We start from the raw sequence: 20,279 nt of genomic DNA on the forward strand, positions 1-20,279 counted from the left end.
CAGGTGAAGTGAAGAGAAGTGCACAGGCACAGAATTTATAGGCAGAGTGATCAAATGATAGTACAAATGGTGTGAGTGGAATGTGGACAGGCTGAATAACAAGTCTCTGCAGGTGATCAAAAGTGTTAGACGGTGTGAGTAAACTGTCAACAACTGAATAGCAATTGAAGAGATGACCAATGATCTGATTAATTCAGGCAGAGAGATAATTACAAAACATTAAAAATGAGATGGTGCTGGAGATAAACCAAATGGCTGGAATAACATAATAGGTATAAGAGTCGCATGCCAAGGGTTTAACCAAAGTAACAATTTTGGGTTACTCAATTAATTGGATCATAGGTCATCTCTTCACTTGCTATTCAGCTGTTGACACTTTACTCACATCGTCTGATACTTTTGATCATTTGCAGAGACTTGTTATTCAACCTGCTAACACTCCACTCACACCATTTGTACTATCTTTTGATCTCTTTGCCTATAACTTCTGTGCCTGTGCACTTCCCTTCACCTCACCTGATGAAGGAGCAGCACTTAGTAAGTTTGTGATTTCAAATAGACCTGTTGGTCTGTAAGCTGGTGTCATGTGATGTTTGGCCTTATATAAACGTATGTACAATGCAATTTAGGTAAAGAGCCCCTGCATCATCCAGTCTGTTCTACACAAAATGTAATACTTTTTATATTGCTAAAATTAGACTCTGCAGTCTTGCTGACCCATGCGATTCCCTAGAAGAATTGAGAAACCAGATAAAGCTTCAAGCCAATTATGGAAAAAAGAAAGCTGGCAAGTTCTTCTTAGACATTGTTGCAAACAGCTCTAGTCCAGGAGATTACTTTCGTCCTGGGTTTTCTACAGTGCTTACCGTTTGCAAAAGGCAAAGGCTGGTAGTCAGAAATCAATCTGTTCTCACTTAAGGGAATTATATAAATTAAATAAATCCTACCACATGAGGTGGCTGCTTGTTCGAGAGATCTGAGAACCAATTCCTGATATCCGATCTAGTTCTGACTTTGTACTATGTAAAATTGTGACCGTTTTCCCACTAATCTTTGATTGGAACAATGTGCCAATTGAAACTTAATCTACTCCTTTTGTTGTTATATTAATCTCAATCAAATTATTTCAGATTTTACATTTCTCTGAAATGTTGAGTCCTAACCCTTTTATTCTGTTTTCTTGGCTAAGATTCTTTTTTCATTCCTGAGAATTAAGTTTGTAATCCTCCTCTGAGAGATTCAATACTTTGCAGCATGTGGAGAGAGCAAAAGCAGATACTGTATCCAAGTGAGGCCTCACCAAGATCTTGGCACAAGGGTCAGCAGTTGCCACCATATTATATATAGCCAGGGATATTCTCAAAAGGGTGTCATCAGATGGGCCAGCTCCAGTAACAATGCCCTGATTCAGGCAGATTTCATTTGGGATGAATCCCTTTAGTCTTCAATTGAATAAAAATGTCTAGGATATCGAGCAAGCAGCCTCATGCTTCTTCACTATTATTTCACTTGCATCTTCTCACTCATGCTCTGTGATTCACCAGATCTTCCTTCACGCTGCCAAAGTTTCCCTCTGATACTTCTCAAAATGGTTGGAAATGGAAAATCCAGTTATGTTCTGTTCCAGGTTTCATTCTGTTCACTACAGAATGCAGCAATGATTTAGATACATGGTCCAGAGATACTGATGTCCAAATGTACAGGTGGTCTTAAAAAAAAGGAGACATTGCAAACAAATTGGAAATGCAATGGAAGCTGTAAAAACATATTGACATAATGACAGAATCAAAAAAGTATGGTGAATGGAATTCACTGGCATTAAATCTGAGGTGAGACGTATTGGTTAAAAAGGTAATTGTACTTTGGAAGAAATCTGAATAGGTATTGTGGAAGAACATGGCATGGAGGGGTTGGGGTTTCAAGATGATAAAGGCCATGTTTCTAGTAAATAAGGATTTAAACACAGCTCATTGTGTACTTAGATTATTTTGTGATAGGCTAACATGAGAAGGGTTCTCATGCATAGTGAATCTAATCATTCTACATTGAAAATCCTAATACCTTCTTGTCATAGCCTTAACCTCCATTTGAACAAGCAAACAGGATCTCAGTTTCACAACTCATTTAAAGCAAAATGCCTCTGATAATGCAGCATATTTTCAGTATGTGTTTGAATGCCAGTTATGACTTGGATCCTGACTGGGTTTTCAAACCTAAGCATCTGACCCAGAGGCAATATGATAAGCTTGAATAAAGCTGATATGAAAGTTGAAAATGCTGGATGTACTCAGCAGGTTTCAAAGCATCTGTGGAGAAGAAGCAGAGTTAGTGTTTTATGCTTGTGATCTTTCATCTGGTATTCGCAGTACTTTTTGGCTACATCAAGTTGATACTATGTTTATTTTGCACCACTGCCTTGATTCAATGTATTTTAAATTTTTGTGGTCAAAATCTCTCTCCTTCTTCATGGTAAATTTGTCTATTCCTGTCCTAAACTTGATAGGTCTGTAATTTTCAAGTGCTTGTCTATCTTCCCCTATCTTGCAGTCACGAAGTGTTCGTCATTAGCAATGTTTCTACTAATTTTGAGTTTTTCGCTCCGTGATCACAAGTAACATCTCAGCCTAACCAAATCAAAACCTAACCAAACCTAAACTGAAGTCCCCATTTATATTTCAGGTGGATGCCAAATATCTTATGACACAATTAAGTGAAAAGCAGGGGAGTCCTCCAATTTATCCCTCAATCAACAGCACTGAGAAGAACAGATTATCTGGTGTGTATCTGACTGCTGTTTGTAGGACTTTACCGTGTACAAACTGGGTATTGCATTTCCCTATATTTCAACAATAATCTCAAATCAAAGTACCTCATTATCTGTATGTTCTAAAGTCATGAGAACACAATATAAATGCAAAATCTTTACCTTGCTTTGTTCAGCTTCAAATGTGTTTGTCTCATTAGACTATTCTGATCATGTTTTTACATTTACTTCTTTCAGAAATCCAACAACAAATCAGTCACTACTTCTTCATTTGAGAGCATAAATGAAGTAACTTAGACAGTCTTGAAGATTGTTTTACCTAGCCCTATTGTAGCATTTACTCTTATTGGTTCTGTCAGCACAAGTAAAGTAACTGACGCTATTGCAGCTGACCTAAAGTTTTCAGACCTCACTCTCCAGCTAGAATTGGTGCTGAACCTCAGTTCTACCTCTAAATTTAATGATATTGAAAAGCTGCATCAATCTGTGTCTTCCTGCATCTTGTCTGCTATTATGTCTAATTCCTTGCCAATTTCTAAACATCTTTCTTTCCACTTCTTTTGTCACCTTGATGTAATTGTTAAGCTCTGCTAAAGAAAATGTTGACCCTGTTATAGAGTCATCGAGTCATTTATGGCATAGAAGGAGGTCATTAGACCCATCAAGTCCAATCTGGTTTTTCCTGGGGCCAGTCTTGTCAGTCTCACAACCCTGTTCAATCCCTGTAGCTCATTCATTTTCTTTTGAAATCAGTGTTTATTTCTACTTCACCAGCCACATGGGCACTTTTTATGGTCCACTTTTCTCTTTGGACTTTTCTTGTTGAATGCATTAAAGATCACACCTCCAATTTATTACCTGTAATTACCCCTACTCTGCCAGTTCCTCTGCTATCTGAACTCCAGTAGGATCTCTAATCCCTCCCATCAAGAAAAATGTCTCCGAAGTCCATGTGTTTACTGTTTCATAATTTATTTTTCTGTTTAGAAATTTACTTCTGAGAAAAATAGGTTCACTCTTTTCTATTTTGTTTCATTGCCCTTCTATACTTAGTCATCTGCAAATTAGTAGATATCTGCTGTACCTCTCAATCAATACAGGAAACTAAAAGATCTGATCAAATCCACAATTGGAAACTTACATATCTTTATAAGGGTCATCCACCACTGATATGTGATGTGCATTTGGAACTCTTATTGATCACTTTAGTACATCTTCAATCATTGCTATGAGCAACTCCAAAATGTTTTGATATGTTCTGGTACGACACTTCCAAAAAGTTATTACCTCCTACCAAAGTTATCTAATTTCCTCTAAAGTTATGCTATCTACACTCATTTAGCTCTGTAACCCAAATTCTCTAACCCAGAATATTCCTCCTATATGTAATGGCCGTTTCCACATATTCTGCAGCCAGATTTTTGTTAATGTTTCGACTCGACAGGCATCAGTGTCCTTCAGATTATAAAGTTAAAAATCACATAACACCAGATTATAGTCCCAACAGGTTTATTTAGAAGCACCCACTTAGAGTCATAGAGATGTATAGCACGGAAACAGACCCTTCGGTCCAACCCGTCCATGCCAACCAGATATCCCAACCCAATCAAGTCCCACCTGCCAGCATCTGGCCCATATCCTTCCAAGCCCTTCCTATTCATATACCCATCCAAATGGCTTTTAAATGTTGCAATTGTACTAGCCTCCACCACTTCCTCAGGCAGCTCATTCCATTCACGTACCACCCTCTGTGTGAAAAAGTTGCCCCTTAGGTCCATTTTATATCTTTCCCCTCTCACCTAATCCCTAAACCTATGCCCTCTAGTTCTGGATTCCCCCACCCAAGGAAAAACGACTTTGTCTATTTATCCTATCCATGCCCCTCATGATTTTGTAAACCTCTATAAGGTCACCCCTCAGCCTCCGACGCTCCAGGGAAAACAACCCCACCTTGTTCAGCCTCTCCCTATAGCTCAAATCCTCCAACCCTGGCAACATCCTTGTAAATCTTTTCTGAACCCTTTCAAGTTTCACAACATCTTTCTGATAGGAAGGAGACCAGAATTGCATGCAATATTCCAACAGTGGCCTAACCAATGTCCTGTACAGTCGCAACATGACCTCCCAACTCCTGTACTCAATACTATGACCAATAAAAGAAAGCATACCAAATACCTTCTTCACTATCCTATCTACTTGCAACTCCACTTTCAACGAGCTATGAACCTGCACTCCAAGGTCTCTTTATTCAGCAACACTCCCTAGGATCTTACCATTAAGTGTATAAGTCCTGCTAAGATTTGCTTTCCCAAAATGCAGCACCTTGCATTTGTCTCAATTAAACTCCATCCGCCACTTCTCAGCTCAACTGGCCAAGATCCTGTTGTAATCTGTGGTAACCCTCTTTGCTGTTCATTACACCTCCAATTTTGGTGTCATCAGTAGAGTGCATTTAAACCTATCATCTGAAGTGGTTAAGAAAAAGAAGGAAGCAAATGTAAGGTATAGACAGGTATAGACACGATAGATCGAGTGAATCCTTAGAGTATAAAGGCAGTAGGAGTATACTTAAGAGGGAAATCAGGAGGGCAAAAAGTGGATATGAAATAGCTTTGGCAAATAGAGTTAAGGAGAATCCAAAGAGTTTTTACAAATACATTAAGGACAAAAGGATAAATAGGGAGGGAATAGGGCAAGGCGGCTTTTGTATGGAGCCACAGATAATGGGGGAGGTACTAAATGGGTATATTGCATCAATATTTACTGTGGAGAAGGATATTGAAGATATAGACTGTAGGGAAATAGATGGTGACACCTTGCAAAATGTCCATATTACAGAGGAGGAAGTGCTGGATGTCTTGAAACACATAAAAGTGGATAAATCCCCAGGACCTGATCAGGTGTACCCGAGAACTCTGTGGGAAGCTAGAGAAGTGATTGCTGGGCCTCTTGCTGAAATATTTGTATCATTGATAGTCACAGGTGAGGTTCCAGAAGACTGGAGGTTGGCTAACGTGGTGCCACTCTTTAAGAAGGGTAGTAAGAACAAGCCAGGGAACTATAGACCAGTGAGCCTGACTTCGGTGGTGGGCAAGTTGTTGAAGGGAATCCTGAGGGACAGGATATACATGTATTTGGAAAGGCAAGGACTGATTAGGGATAGTCAACATGGCTTTGTGCTTGGGAAATTATGTCTCACAAACTTGATTGAGTTTTTTGAAGAAGTAACAAAGAGGATTGATGAGGGCAGAGCGGTAGATGTGATCTATATGGACTTCAGTAAGGTGTCCGACAAGGTTCCCCATGGGAGACTGATTAGCAAGGTTAGATCTCACGAAATAAAGGAAGAACTAGCCATTTGGATACAGAACTGGCTCAAAGGTAGAAGGCAGAGGGTAGTGGTGGTGGAGGGCTGTTTTTCAGACTGGAGGCCTGTGACCAGTGGAGTGCCACAAAGATCGATGCTGGGTCCTCTACATTTTGTCATTTATATAAATGATTTGGATGCAAGCAAAAGAGGTACAGTTAGTAAGTTTGCAGATGACACCAAAATTGGAGGTATAGTGGACAGCGAAGAAGGTTACCTCAGATTGCAACAGGATCTTGATCAGATGAGTCAATGGGCTGAGAAGTGGCAGATGGAGTTTAATTCAGATAAATGCAAGGTGATACATTTTGGGTAAGCAAATCTTAGCAGGACTTATACACTTAATGGTAAGGTCCTAGAGAGTATTGTTGAACAAAGAGACCTTGGAGTGCAAGTTCATAGCTCCTTGAAAATAGAGTCGCAGGTAGACTCCCTGGGGTTGGGAGTCCAGAACCAGAGGGCATAGGTTTAGAGTGAGAGGGGAAAGATACAAAAGAGACCTAAGGGGCAATTTTTTCACACAGAGGGTGGTACGTGTATGGAATGAGCTTCCTAGAGGAAGTGTTGGAGGCTGGTACAATTGCAACATTTAAAAGTCATCTGGATGGGTATATGAATAGGAAGGGTTTGGAGGGATATGGGCCAGGTGCAGGTAGTTGGGATTAGATTGGGTTGGGCTGAAGGGTCTGTTTCCAGCTGTACATCTCTATGACTCTAAATTAGTTCCATTCACCTATCTTCAGTGGAACAATGAAAATGCAGTTTCAGTTCTTCTGCACATTTTGCTTTTGTTTCTTTCAAGCTTAACAGCTACGTCTCATTAACTTTAATGGCCTCACCTTTAGTCCTTTCTCACCATTCAGTATTCTTGTCCTCATTGTCTCCTCTGACCTTAAAGAAAGCTCCTACATTCCCTGCATTACTAAAGCTATTGAAATCCTTGTTTTTTTTCCCTTTCATGCCAAACACTTATTTTCTCCTTAATCGTTTTTAACTGCTATGAAGCTGATGTCACAAAAGATTATCACGTAACATCCCTGGCCACCCCAGGTAGATTAGAAGACTCCTATCAGCTGAAACCTCTACTCACCATTGGTTTCCAATGTGTCTTTCTCTGCCATGAGTTCTCTTGGCAGTCTCACTCTATCTCATTGATAGTGTTCTCACTCATGCTTCTTTACACTTTCCCATCATATTCCTGCAAGATAAACTCTCATTTTGCAACATAAAACTTGGGTGCACATCCTTTTAGACTATAATGCACCAATTACCAGCAACAAAGCACAATTCCTTTCTCATTACCTGGTTCCTTTTATAATCTATGTGCTCTCAAAAACCCGGACTGGGCATCATCTTACAACTGCTTCCAGATTTGCCTAATCTTTTGTTTTGCTCTTTTCAATTGTGGTAGTGTGCTATGTCATTGGTCTTTGCCCTTCACCTCATGTTGTGGCAAAGTAAAATTCACATTCAAAAATATGGATTTGGAAAAGCATAACACAGACTCTTTGAAGCACTAGCTGCAGCCCCACGGTGGGAAAGTTTAGAAGCTTTAGTTGTGAACCTATCGATTGATACCATCTACCCAGTTTCTTGAACTTAATCAAGCTTATAAGGGAAGGCAGAGGGGAGGTGGGAGATTAAAGGCAAGAAAAACTGCTTGCTATCACTCTAATCCCAATCCCACTGAAATGTACCCAACTGTGGGTTGTTTAATGTGTAACTGATAACTGTACAGCAGTCATGTGGCCCAAAGTATTGAATCACAGTGACACGTTGCTGCCAATGTGGATTTCACAGTGGAAAATGGGGGAAGAGATTACAAATCAGAATACACAGCAATAAGATTATTGTCATTTATAGAGCTTTCCATGCAGCGGCAATTTAGGTAACAAGATTAATGCTACAGATCATACTTGTGTATTAGGCAACAGATACTGTGCATTAAGAGGTCTGTAGGAACATTTAATAAAGAGGGCTTTCTTGCAAGGTAATGAATTATATTGGTGCCTGCCAGGAAAGTAAATACTGTATTCATTAAGAAAACTTGAGAGTAAAAAGATTTCTATCTTAAAAAGATTTCTGTAAAATGCCACGGTAAAGAGATGGTGGGTTGTAAGGTTGCATGAAGAGATTTTTAGGTAAGCTATTTTGTCTCTTAACCAAAGCATGCAGCGCCCAAAAGAATTCAGTTTTGCGTTACTATCTTGCTTAAATATAGGCAAATTTTAAACATCATAACAAGTTATTAAATCAAAATGATTTTAGCTGAGTTTTCCTTTTCAGAGCATTGGCAAAATTTTCTCTTAAAAGCACTTAATACTAGATAGTATGTAGCAAGTGGCTATTCTGCAGTTTTAATTTGTTCCTGATACAACCTTGGTTTTAAGCAAAGTTTTTACTGCATTTTCTTCTTAACTGGGTTAGGATTTTATGAAAGTTGATATCATTTGGAAGTGACCATTCATCATAAATGCTCATCAGTTGTTTGTCTGGCTGATTGCAAGGGTAGCAGGTGTAGTCATCACATCAAATCTGATCTGGTCTGCACTGGATATACACACATTTGTACACATGGACTTCCCAGGCGTTGTAACTGAATAGAGATCAAAAGCCAAAATGTGGACTGATTGTTTCATTCCATCGCTGGGGAAATGCCAAGAATCATTGTAAAAGTGTCACCACTCCTTGGCTAATGTGAGCTTTTGAGTTCAGTAGCCATGCTCCAACTTAAACGAGCTGGTTTCTCCAGAGGTGCTGAAAGAAAGCATTTCCTTGGTGCCTCAGGAGCCAGCAGTATGCTAACCTGCAAGTATAAATGCAGCTACCCGTTGAACAGGAATGGGCTAAATAATCAGCTTGGCTGTACAAGCTAGTGATGCAATTTCTGTATTTCTGACAAAGGATCCACTCCTGACCCCTCTGCAACATAAACCCCATACTATACGATTAAACAAGAAATGGCAAGTAGAAATTAAACTTGACATTTTCAAGCCATTGTGCATTCATTAAGAACCTTGAAGTCCTGTTATATATTTAGCCCTGCTCCTCTCACGCATAAGCAATTAAACATACTTGTAATGATTCAAAATAACGTGCCATGGTTTGTTGTAAGAAGGCATCTTATGACACCTAGACTTGCGCTTGCAAATTTAGGTCCTTTGGAGTTTTTGAGTGGCAAGCTGTTTAAAGTACAAGCTTCTAACATCATTGAAGGGGAAACAGAACATCTGGAGCTTGAGAACGACAAATTATCTATTTAATTATTCAGATTGACCAATTTGAACAGCACATTCACTGAGAAGGAAAGTGGACAAATTAAATATCAAAACATGCACAGAGAAATAAGAAGAGGGAAAAAGAAACAAGGAACTGAGAGAGGTGAATATGACAGAAAGGAGAAGGATTTTATTTTAACACAAAATTTTACTTTTTAAAAAATTCTCCAACAACAATTAAAACCTGAAGGAATGAGACTGCATTAGTACTGGTTAAATTTCATAGCCAGAGATATATTAAGTGGCAATAATTAATACTTCATATGTTATTAAATGAGTACTCAATTTTTAAATGGGCCACATTTCATTATCTGTGGGAGGTTCAGGTTGCATGCAGTGTATGAGTACAGCAACCTCAATCTATCATTCAATGCATTTCAAGTCAAGGCAGTCAGCAAGATGCCATTTTTGATAAGGTAATGATAGAGCAGTGCATTTTGGACAGCAGATTTTGGATTTTCATGTTCAACTACACTTTCATTCAGCTTACATTGTTGTATCAACTGGCCATAAATAACAGTGACTGCTGTTAACTATCTCAAAATTATTAGTCAAAATTTCAACAATTTCCTTTTGAATAGTGCTGCTCGAATGGAGGGAAACCTCTCAGAGTAATTCAAGTGGGAGCAGTGAACAAGCACTAACAGTGTCACAGCAGCAGTGGGTGTGTGCAACAGGAGACATTTAGCAAGAGGAAATTACTAAGGTAGGGTGGAGTGAGGCTTTGGAATGATTCCAAAGTAAGGACAAGGATCTTGAAATCATTTTGATTAGAAAGATTTTTTTTCAAATGTATGAAATGGAAAACCTTTTTTGGCACAAATGCCTTTTCAGCTATAGTACTGACTAATGTGGTGGGCGTGTCTGCCATCAGTAAATTAACTGAATTTTACCAGCCGAAACCAAGGTTAAAACTGCTGTGCTTGCCAGATTTAGTGAAAAAACTGTGAATTCTACATGTAGAATTTCCACATGCAGAGACAGCACTGTTTGTCTGCACCTCCAGAAATAAATTAACCAACTTTAGTAAAAAGATTGGAAAAAAAAATTGTTTTTTATGCCCTTTGTCAATCCCTAAATAGACCCATTTCAACAAACAATTGCAGTTGAAAATTAAGTGTTTAATGTCTGGGTAGACTTGACACTAGTCATTTTAAGATTTAGAGTTATTTGCATAGCAATCATACAACTAGTTTGGTTCGGAAAAATATAGAAATCCACAAATCTATCTGAATTTGTTTATATGAATGGAAGATTTGTTTGATAATACAGTTACTGTATTTAATGTCATTTGTAGATGGTTCTTCCCCATTCTGGTGTGAACGTGAACAATACGACAATGGTGGTGATGTCATTGACGTAATAATCCAGAGGTTAGACTAATGCTGTACAGATAGAAGATCAATTGCACCTGTACCAGCCTGAATTTTAAGCTTAATTAATAAATCTGGAATTATTAAAACTTCTCAGTAATGATTGACTGTAAAGCTGCGGTTTTGTCATAAAAATCCATCTGGTTAACCAAAGTCCTTATCGAAGAAAAATTGCCATCATTACCAAGTCTGGCCCATGTGGAATTCCAAATACTGACCAATGTGATTTACTGTTAATTGCCTTCAGCAATTGCATAGCACAGCAACACTAGATATATCTTGCATTTTCAACTGCACATCTTGGGAAGGAAGCACACTGCCATCTTCTTATGAACAACTAAAGATAGGAAACAAATTCAGGCCTCGCCAGTGATACTCATGTCTTCTGAGTAATATATCAAAAATATTTCTGCATTTTTAAGCTGTAATGACTACTGTTACCCGCTGTCTTAGTTGCGATCATAGAACTGGTGACCAACTGTATTCCAACTGACAAGCTGCATGCAATACAGAAAGTCCAGTGATGTATCTACAACAGATCCCGATGAAGTTTCATTAGTGTCAAGAACCATTTTATCTGAAGACCCTATGGGATCTTTACAGAAGTGTGCAGGAACAAGTAATGAAACACACACCAACATGTAACCAACCAGCTATTCGTCCATTCTTGTCTGGAAGGAGTCTGCCCACAAGGCCTAAAGACCTGTATGAAAATCATACTCAGTGCTGCAGATGAGATCTAACAAGGTTCTGTACAGTGGAAAGATGACTTTGTAATTTTTGTCTTTTAACTTTTTGTCTTTTTGACTTTTATCCTTTTTATGTATGTTTTACATAATTCATTTATCCAAGCAAAGATAAAATCTTTTGCTGTAATAGTAAGGAAAATGTTTTTTTTTTGTTAAACCCAATTTAAATGTCTTGATTCTTCCCAAAATTGAACGCCATCTCCCACATTTCTTCCCTTCTCTCATCAACACTATTTGCTGTGCAACTCAACTTTGTGTCGCATTTGCAACTTAAAGTCTGCATAGCAACACTGGGCACTCTTAAGACTTTTGTCCACTGTCCTTATGGTTTGGATAGCCTTGGTTGCTACTCTAGTTATTCTTCACTTTTTCAATGACGGACATTCAACGTATACAGCTGGTCCTCTTAATAATCATCTATGAGTAATCTCACTATATCTATATTTTGTCATCAACACATGCGTAAACATTATACAAGTAAGCCCAATTTATTCAAATGAGTGGTGAGTATGGCCCTGCCACTGTATTTACCTCAATTACAAAAGAGGGCCACTAATGCCTGTCTCTTGCTATCCAGTCCCCACTATTATCTCTTTAGTATAAATGTGCTCAGTGCTCCATTATCCTGTATTTTCACAGTCATATCTCTATCTAATTCTCATAAAGTACTTTTACCTATGCTGGACATAAGCAATTATTTTTGGCCCATGTGTCAGCAAAGCATAATATAGAATATACATATAGAACCTGCAGAAAACCGGCAAAATGTTTTTTTTACAAAGGAGAATGCTTTTCTTAATTAAGTGTACTTGGCAATATAGAACTTCAAATAATAGAACTTGTTTCCCCTGTGTGCTTGGGTGCTAGTGTATACTAAATGAGTTGGCATGGTAGGTGAGGAAAAGGGTAGAGGGATAAAGTTTGGCAAAGAGGTATGAGAGGCCATAGGGGATTGATAGGGGACATAGGGTAACATTGGTTGTCTGTGATTGGGCATGGGAAATGTATGGGTGCTGCTGAGGGGTGAGGGTTGCAGGAGTGTTTTATATTCTTTTACTTTAATTTTTGGACACAGTGCTGGAGCCAGAGGTAGGCTTTTAACCCAGCTCACCTTGGCAACTAGCAGCCTTCTCAGCTCTTCGCAGATCACCTAGCCTGACTTCCAATCCAGCCCTCCACCCTGGAGTGAAAATGGTGAGTCTGGGCAGGCATTTTTAAAAGTTGGATTCACGAATCTTTGTGCTTCTGTGCACTGGATTGGGAATGAAAATTGTTCAATTGCCTTTCTTGCTCTCTTTATCACTCTTTCTCTCTTTCCTTTCTAACTATTTTCTCTCTCCAGGCTCTAATGGAGCCACCTCAAAGGCCAGTTGCCAAAATGTGCCAGAGCAATGCTGACTTGATTGCTGTACATTTGGATTTTTAGGGCAGCCACTCAAGCTTAACCAAATCCTGAATTTTCATCATCAGACATAATAAGTTGGAGTCAATCTTCTCTTCAGTGATAGCTTTCTTAACTGCCCTCCATGAGGATAGATCAAGTGTGCAGTGGTTGCAGTTCTGGTAAATTTGCCCCTTTGTTTGTAGTAGAGAAAAGTCTATTTCCTACCTCAAAAGTTAACAGATGGCGCATTATGAGTATATAAGCACATGTATCCTATGGGTATTGCATTCTCATTAGATGCTTTATTATGCTCCAGGGCACAATCATTGGTTGTGGAGTCATTAAGGTGACATTAGTGTAAATACTTGAATATTTCAACAATGCAATTCATGGAATAACTTATTTGCTTTCTTCCAGCATCCAAAGACTTGTTGACAAATTATTTTTAAAAAATATCCATGTTTGCCTTGTACAGTGTTAGAACATTTTCTTTTTTTTCCCTCTACTGTAAGCATCATGTTCCTTTCCCCTTCTTGCATAATGTTTACACAAGTTTACATAATCATATTCTAGCACCTTATTATATCTTTGTGTTAACATCCCCTTCTATAAAAGAATGTTTTTGTGTATGTTTTGATCAATTTTCTATCATTCATGTTATCAGTTGGTGCTAATACTTTTCAGTAATACCAAAACTGACAACTTTGCTATCCTTCTTGCAATTGTATAATTTTCGCCCTCTCATTTACTGAGAGGTCCTTTTAGTCCTGCAGACAGCATTCACTCATTTGTGTGACGCAGTCCCGCATATCTGTCTTCTGCGTATTTATAGCTCTTCCTTACCTCATAGAAAGATGATCCTGACATAATCATAAATGTTTACATTGTGCAGTCATGGAAATATGCTTTCCTTATTTGCCCTCAAGCTGTCACCTAATACAGTTGCACCCATCTCTCTCTGTGCCTTCCCTCACAGCTGGATTATTTAAGATTTATACAGGGTGAGTAGCTTGTGAGCAATGTAAGCAACTTTGAACTGATCGCTATCCTCAGTACATTCTGATACGTTAATATTTAACTTAATTTTGTCAGCATCACAGTTATCTGTAAAGCCACATTTTCCAAGGAGATTTGTGATCAGCAGCCATAAAGCACTCCTTGAGAAAGGAGGAACTCTAGCCCCAGTTTTTGAAAGACTGCACATTCATATCAAAACTGGATGTAATTTGATGTTAGCTGGTAATCTCACACAAGTAATAAAGATTGCTTGTAAGGGGAATAGAAAATAAGCACTGGTGAGTTGAGACTGTTTTTCTGGCAGTGGGTTTAGGCATCTTGTTGTTCTGGACAGAGAGAGCTTTAATCTGCATCTACGATCTTTTTTTCACCTGCAATGCTTGGTGATAAATTAGCTTCTGTCCCCCAACATTGAAATCCTTCATCTTGACATGACAAACAAAATCAGAAACAATAACTGTATCAAATACAACATAACCATTCTAATTCATCACTTTGCCACTTGGATATTGATCTTTTATTTCGGGAATTTTTGGATAACGAGTGTCAGTACAATGTGGTCTGATGTGTAAACTTGGACTCAGCGATTGAACACTTCCCTTTGAGTCTGAACATTACAAATTCTAGCCACATTTGAGAAATTTGTAATAAGGCAAACAGTGCTGTATTGAGGACTTGTCAGAGGTGCTGTCTTTCTGATAAGGCATTAAATTAAAGCCAATTCTGCCATCTCACACGTAATAAATACCACAGTTAGTATGACGTTAATTGAAGAAATAAATTAAATTTTTAAAAATTTGTTCTTGGGTGTTAGTGGCTAGGCCAATATTTATTGCCCATCCCTCATTGCCCAGAGGCAGTTAAAAGTCAACCACATTTCTATGGGTCAAGAGTCACACGCATGGATGATAGTTTTACTGGTAGGATTCAAACTCATGATCCTAGAACATTAGCCTGAGGTTCTGGATTACTTTTTCAGTGACATTACCACTATACCATACCACCACCTCTGACGTGAATATCCAATGCTGTGAACATAAATTACCTGGTTGTTTATTCATTGCTATTTGTGGCACATTGCTTCACAAGGCCGATTGCAGAAATTCCCTAGTCCAAGTGTGACCATTATTTAGCAGCACTTCATTCAATACAAGCATTTGGGGACATCTAATAGTTGCAAAAGGATTTCTCACAATGTTAATTTGTATCAGTGGGAATAAATCGGATACAGTATAAGGGAAAACCTTTTACATAATGAGTCGTTATGATCTAAAATTCATTGTTTCAAAGTGTGGTGGAGACAGATGCAGTCACAGCTTTCAAAGAGGAATTTGATATTGATCTGAAGAGAAAAATAATTGCAGAACAATGGGAAAATATTGGGGAGGAGGGTAAAGTGGAACTAGATGGACTGAATGGCCTCCAACTGTTTGGTAATATGATCAAATGATCTATTCATCACAGAGCTATTCTGAGTGTTTTGATCCTTAAACTGTTTGATCATAAATAAACAAAAATATACCGTTGCCTAACATTTCAGTATGTTTTCTAAAAAGGTTCTACTAAAGGTGATTAATATGGAATATCACAGCTTGCAATTAGTAATTGCAATAATTCCCTAAAGGGTGATTATAGGAACTTAGGAATGTACAGGCCTGGAATGGACTGGCTAGTTACAGTGTCTAGGAAATATTATATCCCATAATATTTTGCATGACGCCATATCAATTTATTTTACCAGGTATTTAACCAGCTCTCTCTTGGATAAGCTGCTACAATCAGCCTGTGTTCATTTGCCAGTCTCTGCATAAAGTAGTTTTATCTAAGCTGCTTTTTCCTCCCCTGCCCCCTTTTTCTAAATTTAGGCTCTTTGCTTTTGTCATATGTGAAATTGTTTTTGGTCTGAAATTCAGAGTTTTTTATGACTCAAAAGTACTATAGTCTTGGCATAAGAGAGCACAGAATTTAGGCAGTAAAACCTGTATCTCAGAGTTGCAACTACTTTAAAATGTACTCCATTAGAATTGGTAGCTAATAGAATAATTATCTTCTGCAATCTGTTGGCTGGGCCATATATTTGCTGACATTAACTGCCACATGTATTTATCAGCCACGCAATCCCACTTTTTTTACATCTTTTCTTATTTGAATGGTCTCTTCTTTGTTGTTCATAGAGCCTCCCAGTTTGGTTTTATTTGCAAACTTGGTGAGTATTATTTATGTCCCCAGCTCCAAGTCATTTTTGTACACAGTGGTCAGCAATAATGCTGGCATTGATTTATTAACTCTGATATTTTGGACAGCCACAGATTTTCTGTTTCTATATCTTTATGAGCGTGCATTCCATAACTTTGTGCTTTCAGTAGTAAACCTAATCAATTTTGACAGCATTTCCTTGGCAGGATAGACTTGAAAGTCTCTGCCTATATTCTTAAAATTTACACAAAGGCCCAAATCCTGAATTTCCACCAACAACTCTATGAATGTTTCACATGTTCTGCTGAAATTTCCCTCTCTTATTTCAATGAAAGCATTAACCCACTCAAAATAGATAGCAGTGCAAAGATCTGGAAACACATTTGTATCTTCCTCATTTACAAATTACTGAGGTTGGCATAGTTTTGAACCCACTATAACCAGAATCGATTATCTGGGATGGTATCAGGCTTGCTGTGTAGAGCAGTTCCTGGCAAGACCTGCCAAACCAAGAGGAAGCCAATCGCTGCACATCCAGAAATCCCCAAGGGTACTTCAGCAATATTGTCACTGCCACACCATCTGAGGTGGTACAGTGGTTTTGAAAGCTGCCAAAAAGTTGTAGACAGAATGACTGAAAGCTTTTAATGCATTCCTGATGAAGGGCTTATGCCTAAAATGTCGACTGTGCTGCTTCTCGGATGCTGCCTGACCTGCTGTGCTTTCTCAGCGACATACTTTCTGACTCTGATCTCCAACATCTGCAGTCCTCAGTTTCTCCTGAAAGCTTTTAATACCTTGCATGCACTGCCTCATAACCGTGCACATAAGCTACTTTTTAATCTCATGCCCATTGAGGTACAGCATCCAAATTATGAAGATTTGGATGGAACAGAGAGGGAGAAACTTTCCATTGGCAGAAGGGCTGATAGCCATGGGGTACAGACAAAAAAAAAACAGAGCGGAATGGAAGACAGTTTTTTTTCCCCATAGTGAGTTGTTATCATCTGGAATGCACTGTCCCTGAAAGGGGGATAGAAACAGTTTTGTACAGAAAAACTTTAACTCACTCAAAACCCATTTATTTATGAAAGGTTAAGATTGTGCCCAGAAACTATCAAAGGAAATTGAATGTATATTTGGAAAGTAAAGAATTTTTATATACATGTGAAAAGAGCAGGGCTATGAGATTGTTTGGATGACTGATGATAACTCATGATGGGCAGAATGTTTCCTTCCTCACATTACAATCCTATCATTCTGTGTTACAGGTAAAAGTTCATGACAAGTTTGTAATTTCAGCCTGCTATTCTTCTTTGAATAGTGCATTTGTCAGAACAGCCCAGGCCTCATTTTAATATCACATTTGAAAGGCATTTAGCCCACTTGTTAAGTTTGATTTCACACCCTAGGCTTTCACTCCCAAAAATAGTGTTTGCCATTAACTGAATCTTTTAACTCATTTTATCCTTATGAAATGCAGCAGGCCTGCATTCATATCCACTTGAAGACCATTAAATGCCAAAGTTATTATTTTGTAAGAATTTGTTTCTAACACACTCCCTGGATGACTGCATCAAAAACTGTGCATACCACATATGACGTAAGCGATATTTTTAATGGCATGTTTGCATTATTACATGTAGTGTGTACTTCCTCCACAACTGAAAATTACCCTAAGAATTGCTCATGCCAAGAGTCTAGACCTATTTTCGTGTACAAATGACAAAAGACAAATTTGCAGAGGACAAGTTTATATTAAGTTGCAGTTTTAGCAAAGGCTTACATCTCTATCACACTTGGCATGTCTTTATAATGTCCTAATGCACTTTACAATCAATGAAATTGTTCAAAAATAAAGTCACTGTTGCAACATAATGTAATTAAGTAAATGTAGTCCAAATTACTGGTGCAATAAATATTGTAAGATATGTGCATATATTTTACATGCGTAAAGCATGCAGAAACAGAAATATATATATCCTCTTAGTTCTTGCTTCTCAGAGTCATCTCTGTATTGTGTGCTAGGTAATGCTGCTGTAAGTCAGTAGCTTTACAACATTTCTTTTATTTTTGTACATATTGGTCAACAATTTACATCCGTGAAGGACATGCTGCCTCAGTTTTCTCTCCATTATATTCAGGGTGTCAGTGGGTCTCATGAGTTTTCTGCCAAGAGGACAGCCTTACAGTCTGTTTTCAGACCTCTGTAAATGCCCTTTTTAGCTGCGGGCTGCTGGGAAGTGCAGTCATGACAACGCAACAACAGTATCACTAATCTGATATCCCTTCCCTGCGGGGAGACATTGAAGCTTTGATTCAGCACAGCTAAGATCAGAATGACATGTAGAGTCATTACTTGTTCCTGACTAGATGACCAGGAACCTTGACCACTTTCAAATTTTCCCTCTCCCTAACCCAATATCATTGAGACCAGTGTGTTCACACCTCAACTGATTCTGACCAATTGCAAACACCTATCAAGTACCTTGCTGAAGAAACAGAATAAAAATGGACACTAAACAGCTTCCAGGCCAGTACCAGGAATGGTCCAGTGGAATAATGAGCTATCAGCTGAAGTATTCGAAAAGCCAAGATTTATTTTTTGAACGAAGGCTGTCAAAATGCCAAAGATTTTCATTATTGTTTGTATTTTTTGGCATGTTAAATAATCATGAATAATTTATAATATGTGTGATGATACCATGGTTTTAAGAGGTGTATTTATCCCTTTTTTTTTAATGAAGAAAGGCTCAGACAGAGGTGCCAAGTGATCTGCTAAAATCCAATGAAGTAAATTACTTGTGAGGCCTCAGTTTTTTAAAAATTGGGACAATAAAAACAGCCTCAATGGGTGGGGTCAAGCTCCCCCAGTACCAGGATTTTTAGTTTTCACTTTCAGCAGTTACTGGGGTTTTGAAGTTGGATGAGGAAGCTTTTATTCCTCTCTCTGTTACAGATAACAGCTAGGGTTCTCTTCCTGCTGCTAGAATTGCACGTAAGACAGTCTATTTTACTGAATTTGCCTTTGCCAATGGTATGTTTATGGATGTTACTGTATTGGAACAGTTAATATTGTTAAGCATTTCAATAGAGTTACAATTAAGCCAATTCCCTTATTTTTGATTTGTCTCTATTTTAATTGCAGTGTAAACGTAAAATGTGTTATGTGTAAAGTTGAGTAGTTTGACCAATCAAATTGCATCTGGAATGCATTGCCTTGCACGTACCTTTAAAATAAGAAAAAGTTAGGATCGAGGCTATCTTCTTAATATAATTTGAGGGGGCTTGGTCTGATCCATAACAAATTGGAGGCTCTTGTTAGGATCAAAATCCAAGTTGAGTTTAGAATTATTGAACTCATAGGCAGTGAGTGGTGAGTGTTGATGTTTTTTTTTATTTTGGGTGTTACATTAAGTTGTTTAAATAGGATGTGTCTACTGTAGTAACGGCTCTTTCAGTCACTAAGACTTTCCAGGAGTTGGAGGAAGTCACTTGGTAACTTTACAGAAAGTGAGCAAGGCAGAGAAAAGCAAGGTATTGGCAAGCAAGCTGGAGTTGGGGTTGCCTTAGCCAATGAAAAAATGGGAGGTAATTGCAGCAATAGCTTGACATGAAAAGAAAATGAAACAGTTTGAATTAAGACTGAAAACAGAAGAAAAACAGAAAGTGAGAATACCTTTAACAGAGGAAAAAGACAAGGAAAGGAAGGCTGTAGCAGAACAAAGAGAGGAAAGAAGAGTTTTTGAACTTTGGAAGTTGGAACAGAAAACTCAAAGTTGACTTAAAATGGCAATAGTAGAGGTGAATGGTAGGAGTAGTGATGAGGACAGTGATGAGAGCAAGCCCATTGTAACCAGTAATCTGGTGGGGATCTACTTAAGTATGTCCAAGCATTACCAAAGTACAACGTGAAAGATGTAGAAGCCTTTTACATTTCATTTGAGAAAGCAGCTACAGAAATGAAGTAGTTGGTGACCATGTGGGTTTTGTCGCTTCACACAATGTTGGTAGGTAGAGCTAATGAGGTATTTGAATCGCTGGCAGAGGAGATATCTGGGGAGTATAATGAAAAATATCATCTGCCTAAGGAGGGAGCCTAGTCAAACGTACATACAGTTTGAAAGAGTCAAACAAAGTAGTTTTGATAG

At 38.3% G+C, this 20,279-nt stretch overlaps 1 protein-coding gene across 11 annotated transcripts in view; it reads left to right on the forward strand.

The window, feature by feature from the left end:
• LOC122549207 (sal-like protein 3) overlaps positions 1 to 20,279 on the forward strand; it is a 66,098-nt gene that overhangs the window by 16,525 nt on the left and 29,294 nt on the right. Inside the window, exons 1-3 of one of the 11 annotated variants that reach the window (XM_087986236.1) lie at positions 2,680 to 2,776; positions 10,707 to 11,529; positions 12,607 to 12,725. The exons of 9 other annotated variants lie outside the window; for them this stretch is intronic. Coding sequence is in view for 1 of the 2 variants with exons in the window: in XM_043688618.2 (XP_043544553.2) it covers positions 2,698 to 2,776 (79 nt within the window). In the remaining variant the exon portion in view is untranslated. Of the gene's footprint in view, positions 1 to 2,679; positions 2,777 to 10,706; positions 11,530 to 12,606; positions 12,726 to 20,279 lie in introns of those variants that run through there. One more of the 11 variants, XM_043688618.2, reaches the window with a different exon arrangement.

The sequence above is a fragment of the Chiloscyllium plagiosum genome, unplaced genomic scaffold (genome assembly GCF_037043375.1).
Source record: "Chiloscyllium plagiosum isolate Xiang-an unplaced genomic scaffold, Cpla_swu_hap1 HiC_scaffold_4, whole genome shotgun sequence".
In the NCBI taxonomy this organism is placed as follows: domain Eukaryota; kingdom Metazoa; phylum Chordata; class Chondrichthyes; order Orectolobiformes; family Hemiscylliidae; genus Chiloscyllium; species Chiloscyllium plagiosum.